Source organism: Periplaneta americana, chromosome 16 (genome assembly GCF_040183065.1).
Source record: "Periplaneta americana isolate PAMFEO1 chromosome 16, P.americana_PAMFEO1_priV1, whole genome shotgun sequence".
NCBI classification, from domain to species: Eukaryota; Metazoa; Arthropoda; class Insecta; order Blattodea; family Blattidae; genus Periplaneta; species Periplaneta americana.
The window spans coordinates 34,018,823-34,039,204 of NC_091132.1; the positions used below are offsets into that span (position 1 = coordinate 34,018,823).

General features: G+C 35.3%; 1 protein-coding gene across 1 annotated transcript in view; it reads left to right on the plus strand.

Annotated features, from left to right (window-relative positions):
• LOC138691155 (SH3 domain-binding glutamic acid-rich protein homolog) overlaps positions 1 to 20,382 on the plus strand; it is a 30,607-nt gene that overhangs the window by 1,653 nt on the left and 8,572 nt on the right. The window contains exons 2-4 of the mRNA XM_069812906.1: positions 12,192 to 12,374; positions 14,384 to 14,545; positions 16,754 to 16,838. Of these exons, the coding sequence (XP_069669007.1) occupies positions 12,192 to 12,374; positions 14,384 to 14,545; positions 16,754 to 16,825 (417 nt within the window). The 3' untranslated portion in view covers positions 16,826 to 16,838. The remainder of the gene's footprint in view (positions 1 to 12,191; positions 12,375 to 14,383; positions 14,546 to 16,753; positions 16,839 to 20,382) is intronic.

Sequence of the window (20,382 nt, forward strand, 5' to 3'; positions counted from 1 at the left end):
AAGGTTAACGTCGGCAACTCTTTGATACTGTATTGAAGCTATGCACTGGTTATATTCTCCCACAAATGATTCACTTAATCATTCGTAAACATTCATGGGCAGATATACGCACCCACACATTCGATAACACAGCTCAGAGGTCAGAGCGTGTTTGTTTTCAGTATACTTGCCGTGCTAATCACTATTGTTGATATGAGACATGGCATCGATATTCACAGAAGACCGATAAACATAAACATCTGTGGCTCTTGATGAGAAATATTGCCATTCCTCGAGGTTTGTAGATGACAGTGAAATTGAGTTCTAGATGACTTGGAAATCTACAGACTGAAAACGGAGCTCCACAGTCGCCAAGAATCCGGACACAAAAATTAAACTGTGACAAAATCGTTTTCTATCACAATGATTTTTCCGGACCTGTTACAGTTCGGAGCTATGACGGCAAAACGCTGTCACACACCACCTCTAAAAAAGGTGAATCTCAGCAAGAGTTTTATTTACTCATTAATAAATCTAGAAATGCAATAGCATAATAATAGATATAATACACAGGCCTTTTGCCAAGAATATGCAGTTTAAATCATAAAACGTTGAAATAATTTATTCATAACATCCAATAAATTCAAGATAAACCAGTAGCTAAGTGATAGGCGATCGAGAATTGTGACAAGTAACTCAATTCTATAGTATTTTCTATCCACATGTGTTTCAATACGGAATGTAGTGAATGTGCGAGGTAAGATAGAAAATAGGCCTATGTAGGTTATCTGTTACCTGTCTCCCTTTCAGACATCATGAAGGCCAAGGTTGCCAGATTTTGGATCTACCAAAGAGGGACATTCTTTTTCCGTCATATACAGTATTTACATTTTGTCTTAAAGAAAGAGTGATATGAATATGGGCAGAGTCGACATTTTTATGACTGTAAAAAAAAGTAGGCCTATAAAAAATTATCCCTTTATGTGCATTTAAAAAAAGTAATATAAATCTCAAAATTACAATTTGAATAAAAACATATTGTAGATACAGGTTTCTAAGTACAAAACAATATTTATCTGGCTGTAAATTACATAATTTTTCTCTGTCGTTTTTCTGAAGGGCTTGTGGCAATAATATATTATGCCAAATTATTAACTTAATGACTTAACACTAGTTCTGTCTCATAGATTTCCCCAGCTGTTTATTATTCATTTTAAAGCACAAATTCCAAAAGATAGCATCACATGTGACAAAAAATATTTAAATTTCAATGTTTATTAATTGATTACAATGACATACAATTTATCGATAGCTAAATTCATTAGTGAAGCTCAAGTTAGTTGTTTAACTGTTCTTGCATTAAAGTTTAAGAACTGCCATCATTTTACTCCATCTAAAAGTAAAAACATTTACGAGCTGTCATTTCTCGGAATTTATATTGCATATTATAGTGCATATTTTAAGATTTTATAGAGCATATTTGCATGCATATTTTAAACTTTATAAATGCATATAGCCTAAATCAGGCTCTTATCAAGATTATTTCGTTAAAGTCTGATTACTTCGTTATTTGGTTCACACGTAATTATTTATTTGACACTACAGACCGATTATTTAGTCCTGACAGCTCAGCGACGCGAAAGAAGGGAAGTAATAGGAGGAGTGGGGAGAGTTCCGGAGTAGAGATAAGGACGAGCGGTCGGTAAAGGAATGCAGTACAGCTTAATTGTATTGGAAACATACTGCTCTACCACACGCATGACATCTGATCGCTCCGAAGGCAAGCGAGTGAATAACCCAAACACCCCTTGGCGTAACTAAATGGACTCGCCTGACAAGGCGCACATCACCGGCGACTGTCAGGACTAAATAATCGTACTGTATTAGTGGTAGCGTCTGATCGCGGGGATCGTGCTGCATTATGCTTTACCTTCCGACGGTGTATATTTCCGTAAATATTGCAAGCTAAAGGTTAGATTTGGTTCGATGAATGGATAATTAAGTGATATGAGATCTAGGAATGTGACAAGGTTAGAGTTGGGGATAGATAAGTGACACGAGATCCGGGACTGTGACAAGAATAGGGTTGAGGGAATATACTGTCGGCAAGTGGCATGAGACCTAGGAATGTGACAAGTTTAGAGTGAGTTAGATTACGGGATAGCTAAGTGACATGAGACCGAAGAATGTGACAAGGTTAGAATGAGTTACGAGATGTAAGTGGCAGAAGACAGAGGACTATGACAAGGTTAGAGTGGGTTAGATGAGAGGATAGATATCTGGTCACAGTTGGTTCCACTAAAGTAAACAAATATCTGTTCACCATTGTTTTATCAAGTTTTATGAAGTCGCGGGAAAATTTGTTTAATTTTACACTAAAGTCATTCTCACTCCATCGTCTCTTATTCTGTATGACATTACTGATTCTAAATAGCATATATTATTATTATTATTATTATTATTATTATTATTATTATTATTATTATTATTATTATTATTATTATTATTATTATTTTTACTTGGTTATTTAACGACGCTGTATCAACTACGAGGATATTTGGAATTGTGTAATAGCGAGATAAGGCCGAGGATTCGCCATAGATTACCTGACATTTACCTTACGGTTGGGGAAAACCTCGGGGGAAAAGCCAACCAGGTAATCAATCCAAGCGGGAATCGAACCAGCGCCCGAGCACAACTCCGGATCGGAGCATGTATTAATAAAATTATTGTTAAACATAAAAATACATAACATAGCAGTATGAAGCCATAATGATAGCCCATATGGAAATGTAGACGTGTGATAAAAAATGTGTTCATCAGGCTGTCAGTAAAGAACCAGCTGCGCTGTAAACTTCTCCTTTTGACAGGACGGCATTCGTTTAAATTCTGTCGCACTGCAATGCGTCTTATGACTCGTAAGTTATATGGCATATTGAAATCTAAAACAAAAACTGAATCTTCTCTGCGTACAAGAAAAGGAGCTTTTCTGGTATTTATTTCTAGTTTTCAATAATAAAAAAAGTGATAACACCAATTGAATTGTCAACATTGTGAACTTGTATAGGTAATTTTCCAGTTAGAGGTTAGGTCCAGGTGTTAATTAGTTAATACATAACGGTTGTTAGAAGCTATAATATAATTATTCTCACTGCAACAAAGTGCCACTAGGTCACGTTTTCTTTCTGAATTTTTCCATTCACTACCTTTGTTTCAGCCATACATTGGAAAGTTATCCTTGTATGAAAATAAGCTTTTTATTGCTTCGGTTTTGATTAATGTTCCATGTAGTTTACTTCATTTAAAAATGAACTCTGAAGAATACACTCATGGAATGGAATATTCGGGACCAGTACTGCGACCTTTACGATCTGTTGCGCTAACCCTCAACCTAGGCGCATTCCCAAACCGACTGAGGTTCGCTGCGCATCCAGATTTCAAGTAAGTCACCTCACTCTTTTCTAGGCCAGCTCCCTTCGTGCGTTCGGGGAATACTCGTATTATGGGGTGATGATGAAATGGAGAAATGTTGACGGAATGATGTAGGTGCTTAATATGAGGAATCGGGAGATCCCCGAGAAAAACCCTAACTACGACCTTCGCCACAGATATCACTATGGATTTTCAATGAAAAATCCCAGGCCTGGCCGGGACTCGAACCCGCACTGCCTGCGTGACAGGCTAAAGGTCTGACCACTCAGCTATTTATTATGGCTGCTGTGAAATTAGCTCTGGTTTGTGGTGGGGGACTGTAATTTGAAATATGCCCCATATTCACATCACGTCCGAAATTAATACTGTCATAGTTTCCAACGTTATACCACAGTCTAGTATATACAGTCACGAAGCTCAATACGTAGTAGCCTAAATATGCATCCATTGATAATTGCTAACCACTAGGATCGCGTTCACACCTGTGGAGTAACGGTCAGCGCGTCTGGCTGCGAAACCAGGTGGCCCGGGTTCGAATCCCCGTCGGGGCAAGTTACCTGGTTGAGGTTTTTTTTCCGGGGTTTTCCCTCAACCCAATACGAGCAAATGCTGGATAACTTCCGGTGCTGGACCCCGGACTCATTTCACCGGCATTATCACCTTCATTTCGTTCAGACGCTAAATAACCTAGATGTTGATATAGCGTCGTAAAATAACCCAATTAAAAAAAACTAGGATCGTTAATATCGCCTCATTACAGACAATGCGAAATAGTACCGCACAGTCTATTATTTCTAGCACCCTCACAACTCAAGCTTCGTGATTGTATATACTAGGCTGTGGTTATACCATGAACAAAAATAAGAAAGCCAGCGAAAACTAGAGAAATGCAAAACAATTTCAACGTGAAACTCTTAAGGTAATTTTTTTGCATTTCACAAAAATTCACGACAATTTAGTTCTAATCAGGCCCATTACGTCAACAGACGCAACAGTAGCAAGGAAATAAGTGAAAATGGGAACATTATTGAAGTCGTTGAAAGAACATATTCACTAGAACTCTCGCGAATTTAGCTAAAATTAATAGCACACACTAGGGTTCTAAATGTCGAAGGTTATGAAAATGAAGGTGTGATTCAGCTGTCTTTCATAGTTTTTTTTTTTTTTTTTTTTTATAGTGGCATTCAGTTTGATGAATGTCATCACATCATCAGAAACTTTACCGTTTTGCTTTCTAAAAGGTAAATAAGTATAAAATATTTCACAATAATTCCATTTTGTTCATTTTTAGGAGAGCGATTTTAAACATGAAAAGAGCTATTTAACATTGTGTAAGCGTATTTTTATTCTGATTCCTTCAGTTCATGCTTCTAAAACTGATGTGTATCAGAAAAACTTTCATTTCGATGATTTGAAGGACTTAAAAAAGATTTTGTGAAACATTGACTTATTCCCTTTATTCCACTTACCTTTAATATAGAAAAGCACACAATCCAGTTCTCTGTTACTGGTTAAAGAGATACAGGCATCGGGTCTGGCCCTTTTAAACATTTTAAAAATATTTCGTGTGACATCTCGGTCACACTCCGAGGATTGTGGATAAAATTTACAATAGAAAGTTTGTTTTGTGTGGTCAATAATTTCCAGTCATAAAGAACAAATTATCACACATGAGATACGTATAGTTTTGACACTATTTAGTGTCATCTGACCAGGACTCGAACCATAGCCTGCGCCATAGGCCGGAGGTCTGACCACTCAGTCACCGCAGGGGGTTCCTGTGAATATTACTGAATATGTTTATTTTATATCATTTCGTGATTTTGTTGTTAAATTATTTCGTAATTATCTCATTTTAATCTTTTTTTCTTTTACATCTGGGCGTACTGGGTCAAATTACAGCTAAATTCATATGCATTTTAGTGATATGATTTTAAAATTAATCGTGAGTTTCGTATTGAAATTATTGCGTAGGCTTAGATCTTATTTTTCACTCCCTTCATGGTATAACGTCGGCTGTCATAATAGTATCAATTCCGATTTATGTAGTGCCCCTCACAGCACAGCTGATTTCGCAGAAGCCTTGATAACCGACGCTGAAGTAGGAAACGCCGCGTTGAATATATGGATAAACCTCGGTGCAAGGAATGTTAAAGAATTATTAATATTGACATTACAAATAACGGTAGTCATACGTTTTGGAGGTCATACGCAACTTATTCCGGTTTAAAATAATTTTATTGCCTCTGCTTTTGTAAGGAAAAGAACTTGTAAAAGTTTAGGCCTATATTTCACTATGAATATGAGTGATCCAATTGGTAATCGACCGCTACGCGGTATATGTGCTATCAGCGGATAAGCCAGCTCTGTGCATCAGTTTAAGTTATTAAATATATACACTTAAAATGTGTGTACTCACCCCAACTAAGCTAGTAGATGCTGAAGGATCACCAGATCGTAGTTTTTGCGTCACATTAATTTTATTGGATTTTAACTTTAATAACTTTATAGCCCTTTGCACGGAACCATATGAAACACCCGTTTGTTGCGAGACATACCGAAGCGATGTGATAGGGGAATTTTCCAATTGAAAGCCAATATCGTCCAATGTCTGCTCGGTTAGTACTCTTCGCTCTTGTTTAGGTATTTTGTCTTTAACACTTCCCGTCTTCCGCAGTTTATTCACCAAGCTGTATACCGTGGAACGGTGTGGAACCCTAACGCCGGGGTACTGAACTTTGAACAGTTTCTGAACTTTGCGTGCCGATTCCGTTAACACATATGAATCGTACATGAAAACTCTTTGTGGAATGGAATACTTAAATCGGGCCATCTCGTTTTGTTCATAATTTACTTAAAACGAGAAACATGTCTAGACAATGTGAAAGCACTCGCTCGACTGAATAGCAAGTGCGTAGTGCGTATACAGGCCGGCCCGTTACCGTCAGCGCAGCGCCGTCCTGTTGCCAGCATGTACTGGCTCGCACGTATGCCGAGTGGCGGTCGATTGCCGACTGGATTTTACTATTCAGCCATTCCAGTTGTCACGTATGTTACATTTTTACCACTTTCAAACTATATATATATTGTCAACTTCTATTATTAGAACCAATTTATAAGATCAGTATCATTTTACAGAAAAAATAATAAGCAATATAAAAGTTTAAATAGTATGTGCTGTTAAATCTAAAATCTTCAAGATATGCATTATGCACGAATTTACTCCCAGAGAAGGTCAGAATATGTAAACATGCACGGAAAAACGTACGGTTATATGGAATAAATATCAAAACGAATACTTTAAAAGTTTGAGAACTGTAACCAGCATTTATATATAAAAAAAAAAAAAAAAAAAACATGCATTTACATATGTGGGGCCATGGATGCTTGAATTTAGAAGATTTATTGCCAAAATATACAAGCAGTGGACTGTAAAACCATACAATTTAGTAGACGATGTCAAGAGCCACATTTAGTCGACCCGTCCATGTCCATAGTTTGTAGCGTCTCTTCTTCAACTGACGAAATCTAAATTGGCGTCACTTCCTGTCTCAACCTTCTATAGTCCCGTCGCTCTAATTTCCGGCAGCCAATCGCGTTGCAGGTCGGCTACATTTAAACGTGTGCGTCTTGTGATTCGCTGATTCATTTCTTAAGGCTCGATAAATACTTAATATAATCACCAGCCATTTTAGCTCTTTTTTTTTTGGCGTTCGCAGAAAGCACACGAAGATGTTATTTGGCGCTCAATTATTAACTGAATTACATTGCGTTTGACTTATTATCATAGGAGCTACGACATGATAATATTTAACGGTGTGGCAAATAGATTCCTCGTATGGTAGCTCGGCAATGCGAGAACAAAAATGGCGAACGATACTACCTACCTACTACTACTAGTAGACTTTATAGAACCTTTACTTTCTAAGACGTAAGCAAAGGGGCGGAGTCACGCCGGAAATAACAGCGTCGGGACTATAGAATGAACGAGAAGGCTTTAGATGTTTATCGCACTGCTACATCCGGTAGCAGCAAATACATAAACTAACTGTAGTAGTGCTGCCACATGCAGCTGATCACACACTATAACACATTACACCCAACAACATGCTTTTCTTATAATGTTCCGACCAGTCTTCGAACTGTTAACTGAACATACTGTACATATACACAGGGCCTGATTTATAATTTCAGAGACCCGGAGCTTAATTTTCTTTCTGAGACTCTTTCTTTTCATGTTATAATAAATAGGCCTACCTTATTTCATTAAAATTCTGCCACCTATCTCCTTTCACCGTGTATTTATTTCACAGAGGTTTTTTTTATTAATTCTCTGTTTTGAGAAAAGGGATTAAAAATAAATGATCTCATAAGGTATCGGTGATTGTGTGTGGCCACAAGACAGGTCAGAGCTTACTGCACTGGTTGTAGTACCGGTACTATCCCTTGTTTCCTCTAGTGCAGTAATTCAAGAGTTTGAAAGGAATGTTCATTTTTTTTCCTTAATTATGGCTTAGGCTTATACAAAAAAAAAAAATCTTGGCTCTCCACAATTTAGTATCTGTGGCGAATTATTCTCTCTCTATGCCAAAATTTTCATTAATCTGTGTTAAAACATTCTTAACTGTTTGAAATTGGAGGTCCTTGTGGGTAAAGAAGTTACTGCTGAGAACATACTAACAGAGTCAGAAAGTACCGGAACTTCGGGTGACAACGCCATGCTCTGTAGGCATCTTCTCTGCCTGCCCGTGTGGTGTATGGCCTACTCTCCAGGCGTATAGACTCAGTATGCCGACCGATCAAAATCAAAGGGGAAGGTAATGCTTGAAGTGCTCTTCGGTATCCAGGGTCTCGTAAATTTCGAGTTTATTCTTGAGGGTCGAATTATCAGTAAGGAGACGCATGTTGCAATTCTTCGACGTCTTCGTGATGCAGTTAGACGAAAAAGACCCAATTTGTGGCAAAGACAGAATTGGGTTCTTCATCATTTTGGGGGCCATGCTCTGTAGGCAACTTCTCTGCCTTGTCCGTGTGGTATGTGGCCTACCCTCCAGGGATATAGACTCGGGGGGGGGGATAATGCTTGAAATGCTCTTCGGTATCCAGGGTCTCGTAAATTTCGAGTTTATTCCTTAGAGTCGAACTGTCAGTAAGGAGACGCATGTTGCAATTCTTGTACGCGTATATTAAAATCACATTCACTTTTATACATTTGACCTTCAACTGTTCGGCACACTATTTTGATTGGAAAATGTTATAGTTACGAAATTTGAAGGTTAGTGACTTTGAGAGATGAACTCTAAATATTATATATATATAATTGCATTACGTTAAGTACGGTGGTGTAGTGGCTAACACGTGCGTCTTAAATTCAGGAGGTCCGGGGTTCGAACCTAGAGGCCGGCTCTCTTGATTTGGTGTTTTCATGGTTTCCCCAAGTCTCTCAAGGTTAATTCTGGGAACAGTATGAATCAAAGGGCCATGACCCGCTTCCTTTCCAGTTTTACAGTACTTGATAATGATAACATTTCATATGTTATCTCCTCAACTTCCGCGACAGACCGGCCATCTGTCCGAGGAGTATCGTAACTGGCTGTGTTACTCCCATCTATCGAGAAGAACTAATATTAGAGGCAACTTTGTAAAGAACGAAAACGCCTAATCACAATAAATATGCTTTACAAGGGACTGAAGGGATCAGTAACTTTTCTTATATATTGCAACTTGAATATCTATTGTTCTTCTCCTATCTTAATCTCGTGGGTTAAGTTAAGTGAGGCTATCAGTTCATGTCACGAGTATGTTCCTCGTTAAAACTAATCGATCGACCAGTCCAATTAACATGAGTACGGTATTGTACAACTGTAATCTACTACCGTCGAATACAGGCTTCCCATATGAATAAGGAAGACTTTTACTAAAAAGCTGTTTGTAATAATGAATATTGTAATAATCATTGTATTAAATAACTTCATTGTACAGAGGACATGTCCACACCTGTGGAGTAACGGTCAGCGCGTCTGGCTGCGAAACCAGGTGGCCCGGGTTCGATTCCCGGTCGGGGCAAGTTACCTGGTTGAGGTTTTTTCTGGGGTTTTCCCTCAACCCATTATGAGCAAATGCTGGGTAACTTTCGGTGTTGGGCCCCGGACTCATTTCACCGGCACAATCACCTTCATCTCATTCAGACGCTAAATAACCAAAGATCTTGATAAAGCGTCGTAAAATAACCTACTTAAAAATATATATATATATATATATATATATATATATATATATATATATATATAGAGGACATCTAGGTCAAAAAGCATGGGTAGACATAACGGCTCGGTTAGAGAAGCCAACGTACTAAGGTAGAAACGATCATGATTTTAAAATAAAATGTAGGAAATAGAAAATTGATGTAGGTAAATTCTCATTTTTAAATCGAACTATAAATGATAGGAATGACTTACCTGCAGCGGTCTTTGAGGGCTGTCCTTCCTTATGGAGATTCAAAAATAACTTAAAAAGTTGTGTATAAAGTGTAAATTAAAATTAAGTTGACATGTATTTTTTAAGGTGGCATGTATTCTTAGGCTAACGAGTTATTCCCTTGGTTTGAATTGTAAGTTATTTAAAAATAGCTTGTAAGAAGGTCTTAGACTAGAAATGTTTAGTTTAAATGTAGTTCTGTTTAGAAGTATGAATAAGGGTGTAATTGTTTGTCTTTTTTGAGCTGTTGTATCAGTGAAGCGTGGTGAGTCAGTGAAGTTATGGTTTTACAGTGCAGTGAATAGTTTCGATTAGTGATCATTTATAGTGTCAAAGAAATGTGTTCTATAGTGTTAGTGAAATGTGTTGTATAGTGTCAGTGAAATGTGTACTAGTGCCAGTGTTGTGAGTGAGATGAGAGTAAAGTGAAAGATTATTATCAGTACCAATGTGAAACTTACGTAGAGCCTATACATATGTAGGTTGTAATGTAAAATTAGGTTCACTTATTAATTAGGTTATTTTATGCATCATTATTATTAATTGTAATTATTGTGTATTAATTGTATTGTGTATTGTAATTTTGTTTTTGTAATGTTATTGTGTATTTATAATTTTATTGTATATTTATAATTTTATTGTGTATTGTTTTTATTGTGTGTACCACTGCCACTAGGTGTTTGTCCACTTGCAGTGTAAATAAATACATACATGCAATAATTATAGTTGTGTTGTATGTAAACAATTAGCTTAAAGCAGGCCTCCCTATACCGTACACGTTATGTTACGTAAGAGCAAACCATAAAACTGTCTGTGTCCAGTGGTAACTGTGGTAAGAATTATTTATACACACAAGTTAGTGCAATCCATAGCATGGCAGACTAAAGAAAATGGCTCGTGAAACTGAAGAGAGTAACCATTGCAGTATTTAAAGCACATGATTCACGAGATACATTATTTACATTTTGACAACGAAAAAGTGTATTGTGAAGAGATTTATTCTGCCAGATGCTGATAATGTAATTTAACTTTTAGATCATTATGTTCTTCGTGTACTGAGTAATTAATAGAAGGATATGCACAAATTGCGTGCATGGTAAAACTTCCATGCAAGCGTTTTACGACCATACTGTGGTAATGCGTGTCAACTTCTGCACACAGTAGTGTTTTTTATGAAACTTGATACTCGCCTGCTATAACAGATGCATTGTAAAGTGATTAATACAGCCACTGAATGTTGAGCATGTTGCTTTAGTACATTACAGTATTATTATTATTATTGTTATTATTATTATTATTATTATTATTATTATTATTCTTTGTGCTGAACTGTTATTGGTCTCTGGCTGTTGTACAGCACAATAAACAATAGTAAATAAATAAATAATTATTGTTGTTGTTTTAAGAATTGACTAAGATGTCTTTATTTACTTTATTTAACGACGCCGTATCAGCTACTAGGTTATTTACGAGATGAGGCCGAGAATTCGTCATAGTTTATCTGACATTCATCTTATGGTTGGAGAAAACTACGGAAAAAACAAACCATGCAATCAACCCAAGTGGAATTTTAACCCACGCCTGAGCGCAGCGCCGTATCAGTAGGCAAACACACCTGCCGTCTGAGTTACGCCGGTGGCCTAAGCTGTGTTCTTCAGGGAACACTCGACAAAAAATTAGTGGAGAGTGTTCGGGGGTGAAACTTGATTTTCCAGCTCTATTGTAACGCCAGTTCATTGAATCGTATGTTGTTGAGTGTACGTAATTCATTGCAGACATTTATGATTGTTCTGCTTCAGAAGTCACCAACTTCCCATGTTTATAGTTACAATTTCGATGAATGCGCAGTGAAAGTTACTTTTACTTACAGCTCAGTTCAGGTATCTACCATGCAGAACATAGCATGGGAAGTAAAAACAACATAGGAAGTAAAAATGTTTTGTTTACTTTCCTCGCAAACATTTGAAGTTTGAAGTGTAACAGGTTGTGCAGGGGTTTAAAGGAAGTATGGCGATATTAGATTTGTTACGTTTAATTTCCTAAAGGAATTCAAACACGATGTGTATGTGAATTTAATACACTTTCACGGCCATTGACTATATTTAAAAAATGCACAGACCTATATTAAAAAACCGATTTTTTTTTGTTCTGTATAGCCGTGATATCTACATATAATCTTATGTTATTTTCATTCACATTTGTATGTAAACTAGAATTATGATTTATATAGGAAAAGTGAAATCTGTGTGATAGGATTACAGTTCAGTGAAGTTGGATTGATTTTTTCATCTCTTGCTTGGCAGGTAAAGAAGCACCAGCAAAGAGTGATGATGATACTGGACAGCAAGAATATTGAGTATGTAGTAGTAGACATTACAGAACCAGGGAAGGAGAACGAGAAGGAGTTCATGCAGCAAAATAGTAATGCAAAGGATTCGAAATATCCCTTGCCACCACAAATCTTTAATGAAGAAGATTACTGTGGGGTAAGAGGGTCACTTCATTTGTTCTTACATTGCAACTGTTTCGTAACTTAAATATGTGTCTCTATAATATGGAAGACTTTTCCACTAAACGATTCCCATTGCTGTAAATAACGCGTCATGGATGTAAACTTGGTAATATGTGGCTGTTTAAATTTCCTGCTTTATTGTATCGATCTCGAATAATAATAGTAATAATTTTGTGTGTGTGTGTGTGTGTTTTTTTACAGTATATATTTCAACATGCCCCATTACATAGGTTGTAATATTACATGGTGTGTGTGTGCGTGCGTGCATGGTTTTTTTTTGTAATTATTTTTCGACACATTTAACTGCAGGAACACTAGTAATAAAATTGTGTAATTTAAATATTACATTATTAAAAAATACCAGTAAAGAAATCATGTCCTTCTGATGTGTGCATTTATGCTCATGTATGTGTTACAAAAAATATATAGTGAGAACTTAATGAGTAAAGAAAAAACTGTGCACCTAATAGTTACGCCACACACCTTAAAATATTCCTGAATGATGTATTATAACCTGTAAAAATTAAATAAAACTATAGTTGCTACTGTTTGTGCATCAGCAGGTCAAATATTAGCAAATTCAAGATTCGTGGAAATCGAGGACTTTTCATGCCTTCACTAATATAATATGATTGCTTAATATTTCATTCCAACTTTCTTTGACATATTTGAGTATATAGGATTGATTTCGAAATTTTCAGTTATGTATTACTCTGAATTGTTTCAGTATTTCTGTTTTATCTTTGATCAAGAATACTTCTGTTGCATGTAGTTACCAGTGTGAAGACATCAATAACGGTGTTATTCATATAATTATCTCTGATAGAATGTAGATACTCTATTATATACATACATATATATATATATATATATATATATATATATATATATATATACACACACACACACACACACGTACATTGACCTACTTTCCACGTGCGATATTATTCTTCTCTAGTGTTAATATTATATTATATTATATAATTCCATTGCTGCTGAAATTTAAATTTTAGTTCCTATTTCATTTTATTTATTTATTTTTTTATTTTCTATATATTGTCGACCTGGTTGGCAAGTTGGTATAGCGCTGGCCTTCTATGCCCAAGGTTGCGAGTTCGATCCCGGGCAAGGTCGATGGCATTTAAGTGTGCTTAAATGTGACAGGCTCATGTCAGTAGATTTACTGGCATGTAAAAGAACTCCTGCGGGACAAAATTCCGGCACATCCGGCGACGCTGATATAACCACTGCAGTTGCGAGCGTCGTTAAATAAAACATAACATTTTTTTTTAACATTTTCTATATTTCTCTTATATTAATATTGTATTATATAATTTCTGTAACTGTAATTTTAATTTTATTTCCTATTTTATTTTATTTTATATTCTCTTATAGGCCTATTAATATTATATCTGAACTGCGACCGAACACGAGCGCTGCTCATTCGGTCCTCAAATTTTGTTAATACTACTGTATCTCCTTTTTATATCGATTGTATTATTTTATTTCTATTTCTCTTGTTTGTAATTATATTCTTTATTCTGTATATTTAAATTTAAACATAGATACCGTAAGAAAATATGTAAACATAATTATTGTTGTCATAGGCTGGAAACTACCTAAGAGTAAAACTAAAAATTAACTGGTGGTGGTTGTGGTTATTGAATATATGTTTCACCATATTAAATATACTAATGTTCATTAGATAGGTTGCTTCTCCCCTAGTGATCTTATTATATGACTAGTTTTCAGCATTATCAATTTCTGCATGCTAAGAAACTTCTGTCATTCTTGCAAGGTGACCTACTTACCGTAAATTTTCTAACTCTTTTGGTCCGCTGGAACCTAAGCTGTGGACTATTTATTCCTTACGCATGTTGCATCTCGATTTGACAGCAAACTAACAAAATGACTTCTTTTGTATAATGCTTCTTAGAAAAAAATGAAAGGGTAAGTTATCTGATTCCGATATTCATTTTACAGGATTATGAAGAATTTGATTTATCGAATGAAATTGATGAACTGGATAAATTTTTGAAGCTATCAGCAAGTGTTTCAACAGCTGAGATAACACTGGGAAAGACAGCAGAAAGTAAGAGTCCTGTTGAAAATGGAGAAGTTAATGGAATTTCCTCTAGTAGGGAGGTGAGCATGCACATAAATGATGAAATTATCCAGAAACAATTTGTAGTATATTTTGTAATAATATATGTTGTTGTTGTTTTCTAATGCCAGGCGTTTGATAATAAAGTCATTTGACCTCTTGCACTCCAATATTTTTCAAAGATATTATCATGACCAGCCACTGAAGCACAGATTTTGAGGTGTTCCGAATCCATTTCATGTAATAATATATACATTTCCTTCATTAGTAGAGCATTCACCTACATTCACTCGTATCTGTGTGTGTTCATTAGGTTGCTAGGTTTTTAAGCTGAAAATACTGGAAATTTTGGAAATAATTGCCAAAATCGTTACATCAAGACATTATCGACATGTTTTACTTTTAGGATCATGTTATATACTATACACAAAAGTAATTTAAAATGAATCTCATAGCACTATTAATACGTACCACTTGTTTTGTATTCATTCAGAAACTTTTACAATTGAAATTTCCCTTAACAAAATAGGCTGAAAATTAATGAGAATTTCTCATTGTAGAGTACACTTAAAAATATATAATTAGAATAACTTTCACAGCGTCATAGCACTATTCATATTTACTATTTCAATAAATGAATAAATTATGGGAGAAAATATTATCAAATACATGAGACGGAAGACTGGGTAAAATATGGGAGACCTGACAACCCTAGTGTCCATATGTACGCATGCACATACTACATTCACTTCTGAACTGTAGATATGATTAAAATTTCTAGTACCGTACACAGGGATCATAAGGGTATATTACACACCACAAAATATTGTAATCTACACCATTTAGTGAAGCACATTGCACAAATACAAAACATATGGTCATCATCTCCATCTCATGGTTTAGGCATTAAAGCCTGTTTTGTCTTGACATTGTATTCGTTTAACTCCACCATTTCCAGGGATGTTCTTTTTTGCCTTTAGGTTGATAATTTTGTATTATTGCTGGTATTCTTTTACTATTTATTCGAGTTAATGTTGTTGTTGTTTTCTAATGCCAGGCATTTGGCAATGAAGTCATTTGACCTCTTGCACTCCAATATTTTTCAAAGATATTATCATGGTCACCCAATGAAGCACAGATTTTGAGGTGTTCCGAATCCATTTCTTGGTTTCAGTTGCACAGTGGGCAGTTAGGGGACTTATATATTCCAATTCTATGCAGGTGTTTGGCCAAACAATCATGGCTTGTTGCCTATCTAAATGCAGCTACAGACGATTTTCGTGGTAAATCGGGAATTAACTGTGGATTATGATGCAGAGAGTTCCATTTTTTCCCTTCTGATTGTGTTATCAAATTTTGTTTGTTGAAGTCTAAGTATGTAAATTTAATAAATCTTTTCACAGAGTGATATGTAGATTTAGTAACAGGTCTGTAAGTAGCAGTGCTGCCCTTCTTTGCTAATGCATCCGCATTCTCGTTTCCCAGGATTCCACAATGAGATGGTATCCATTGGAATATAATTCTTTTATTGAGTGATATTAATTGAGAGAGCGTTTTAGTTATTTCTGCTGTTTGAGATGAAGGTGTGTGTTTAGAGTCTGTTGATAGAATAGCTGCTTTGGAGTCTGACAATATAACTGCATTCTTAAATTTATTGATGTGGCATAGAAGATTCCTAAGACTTTCACTTATTGCAACGATTTCTCCATCAAAACTTTTGTTCCATATCCAAGAGATCTATAAACTGAGAAGAGACAGCACGTAACATCATTCGAGTTAATGTTGTTTCCAGTCTTGTTCATATTAATCTGTTAATCATTCACATTCTTTGTGAATATTGATCAGATCTCTTCTTATATTGTACATCCTTTTACTCTACAAATAATTGTCATCTCCACTGCTTGTATTAACAAAATAAATTTAGGAAATATGTTTAAGTACATTTTAAATTTATGAACTTTGTGATTGATTTAAAATATTTTACTTTGGAAAAGGCATGTAACAGATCACATGGCTTAATTTATTTTAAATAGGACAAGGAAGGTTTTATGTGTGGTGTGTGTATTCCATATATTATTTTGAGACTGCTGACTTTACACATTGCTCCAAAAGCGATAATGGCATACTTTAGAAATACATAGTTGCAGCATTCTGGGTAATATTGTTTTAAATTACATAGGTACTGGTAAATTGTTATAAGCTTTGTCTTTGTAAATGTGGAATATAATGCCAATTTCTTTCTTTGGTAGAATTCGGCTGAAAAAGAAAAAGCTGTTGAAGAAAGCTCAAAGACTGAAGAACAGAATGAAGGAGAAGAATAAAAACAAAATCACAGTAAGCACGTCTTCTATAAATGTATCCCCCCCCCCCTTTTCCTCCATTTTATGTAAGTTTGCTATTATGTTACGAAACTAGATGAATAGTCAATTACAGAATGATTTTCTCACAAATTAATTGAAATATAAGTCATTCACTGCAGTAATTCATGGGTTCCACATAAGTTTCTATACAACAAATAAGCTTTAATAGCGACTGAGTGATCATTGATGTACAGTAGTGGCAAAAAAAAAACCGGACCGACCCTTGTAGCTGATTTCAGAGCCTTGTTCACTCCAGAGTACGATAGACTGGTAACTAAGACTTTCGTGGTTCGAATCCTGCCTGAGAAGGAAACTTTTTTTTTTTTTTTTGTTCCTTATTCAAATTTATTCCCAATACTTTTAGATTGCTAGTAAAATTCATGTTCTGGGAATAATAAGTTAATTAAGTAGTAAAATATCGCTGAAATTGAAAAGTATTGGGAATAAATTTGAATAAGGACCAAAAAAAAAATTCCTTCCCTGGCAGGATTCGAACCACGAAAGTCTTGGTTACCACTCTATCGTGATCTGGAGTGAACAAGGCTCTGAAATCAGCTACAAGGGTCGGTCCGGTTTTTTTGCCACTACTGTACATTTCTTTTCCAGTTTGCAACCTGCATGTACCTAAGTCTCTTAAGAATTTCAGCCATTTCGCATACATTGTTTCAATTTTACTAAGTTTTGCAGATTTTGAAAACACTGAAGTCCCTTGCAGAGTATCCATACTACCTTCTTGTATGCTGGGTGGTCGAAGATATTCGCAGATGACATAAATGAACTAAAATAGAACGCTATTGATTCGTTTGCCTTAATATGCTGTTACATATTCCTTGAACTCTTCCATACTATTGTTTGTAAAAAGTTTCTATGTACTTAATAAGACTCCCATTTTGAATAATGTCAACACATTTCACAACTCATGCCGAGGTAAGTCTCGTTCAAGATGCAGTTTTGAATAATTGTAGTTGCCTGTGGTTCCCAAAAGAGATGAAGTTATATCCTGTATGTACAATCTACTTCATCTAGCTGTCTGGTTTAGTTTACAAATGGCTCCAAAACCACTGCAGTTGCAAATTACTGTAATTCTTTTGTTATAGAACCATTAACAGGATTTATGAACTCCGTACTCCCTTTTTAATTTTAACAGTTTGTTTGGCTATGTTTTGAAATTGCTAATTTATTCACATTGTCATAAGATTGTTTTTCAACAGTTCACTTTTCACTCCATGCTCAGAGGAAGTTGTTGTAGTGTTCAGTGATTTAGAATTTATGTGTAATAAAATTGAAGACAATACTGCAAAAACAAAGTGCATACCTTCATTTGACCTGTAGCACCATGTTACTATTACCAACTTATGTTATTTCCCACTGAATCTGGTGGATTTTAGATGTGTTAAGAGGGGGGAAAATTGCCGTCAGTGGCCAAAGGAATTTTCAGAGATTTTTAAAGTTTTATATATATATATATATATATATATATATATAACATTTATTTGTGATTTAAATGCTGAAAATGCCAGTGGGGTAAATTACCGTCTTCAGGTGCGAGAAGGCAGTTTAGCTAGTTGTCAACTTTGGAAAAGCTCATAATACATAACAAAGCAAAATATAGCATTTCTTATGGCCTCAGCCTTCTTTACTGATTGATGATCAGGGCGTATTATATATGCAGAATTATTTGTATTTTTCGTTACGAATTTTTTTAATTCCAAGTCCAATAACATACAGGCCAAGCCAAGGAGTCGCTTCTTACATTAAATAGGCCTACATTTATTATGCATGAGTTGATCAAATTGACTTGTAATGTATTTTAATAACCATGTCATTTTTAAATGTCGATTTTCATAAATATAAATGGTTTTAGAAATAATTGTAATATTCATAATATATATTGCTATTTTGCTAAATTTGTGACAAGTTAATTGCAAACATTTACCTAAGTCATGTAGTTTAAAAATGAAGTTAAATGTCTTAATTTTGAGATTATTGGGTTTTGTGCATCATCTAGAGAACGAAAATTCATTTTTTTATTTGGATGTATATTAAATTATTTCTTTTATGTTTATGTTTTGAATAATAGTTCCAGAAAATAAACTATAAAGAAAATAATTCGCTATAATGATAAGGTAATTGAATTGTTGCAAAATGTGGAAAAGTACAATGAGAAAGTGTCGCATCTTCAGGACACTCTTCAATATTTTGTGGAGTATAAAACTGAAATTCACTCGCAAAATGACTGTTATTTGAACATGTACCATACTTCCAAGCAGTGGCGGCTGGTGAAGTTTGGGTCTAGGTGTTGCACTTTCTGTGATGAGAGGGGTAGAATTAGTTACCTTTATCAGTACATGGTCATGAACATTTTAATCCAATGCTGGTACTTAAATGATTAATATCAGTAATGTCCGTTCTTGTCCACGACTGTTCCCCATCAAACAAAATACACGGAAAACAAAACAGTGCGTTTTTCACTTCACAACCACAAGCCAGTCATGGTTATTGTAAATTTCCTTTCTAAAAATTCACTTGAACTGTCTTTTCCCTGTAGTAACTGTCTGGACAATATTTAGATCAGGCAATGGTCTACCAAGTTCTTTAATTTTTTTATTTTTCTTCGTCAGAAAGTACAGAGAAGTTCTTGTTTTGTAAAGTATTTACAGAATTCGTAAAGGTAAACGCATGTATATCACAAACTTGAAGAAAACATTACTGCACTATAAAAATTGTGATAACTACCACAATTCACATAAAACTCATTAAACTCCAGAAAAGTTCCTGTTTTTTAAACAACTTACAAAATTCATAACGTTATATGCCTACGTACATATGTCACAAACTTCACGGAAATATCACATCCAATAAAAAAAATTGTATTATGCAGCACAGTTCACATAAAACTACTTAAATTCCAACAAAAACTAAATATTGTTGTTGTTGTCTAGTGCCTTGCATTTGGCAATGAAGCCATATTTAAAAGAGGATTAAATAAATTTCACACGATTATAAAATGACTGGACCACGTCCTCATCTAGCTACACGTTGGTCAGGAAACAGGAAGTCAGAAAGTGAGAAACCACGTGAGAAACGAAGACTCGGAAAAAATCTGAAAATTTCGTCTCAAGTCACGAGTCATCCAGTGACTGTGTCTGCTCGGAATGCCCACTTCTGCAATCTACGGACAAATACAAGAACTAATTGCTTCCGGTTGTTGCAAGAGCTGTGCCGCAACCAGCTGTGTTAACTGCTGGGATAGGGAACTCTGAACTGAGCCTACCTTCAACACCAGCCGCTACACGAATCTGGCTGTTGCTTGAGCCACACAACGACCACTTCTGAAGTATTCACAATTCGATGAATTTTATAAAAGCTGATTATTTTATACTCGAATTCTTGAATGATATATAAATAAAAATACGTATATATTTCAATTCGACGAGAAGGAAACTTAAAATCTGTTTAGGTATTTAATATAAACAAAATTTTAATGTGCGGGAAAAACTTGGTCGTTGTGCAATGCT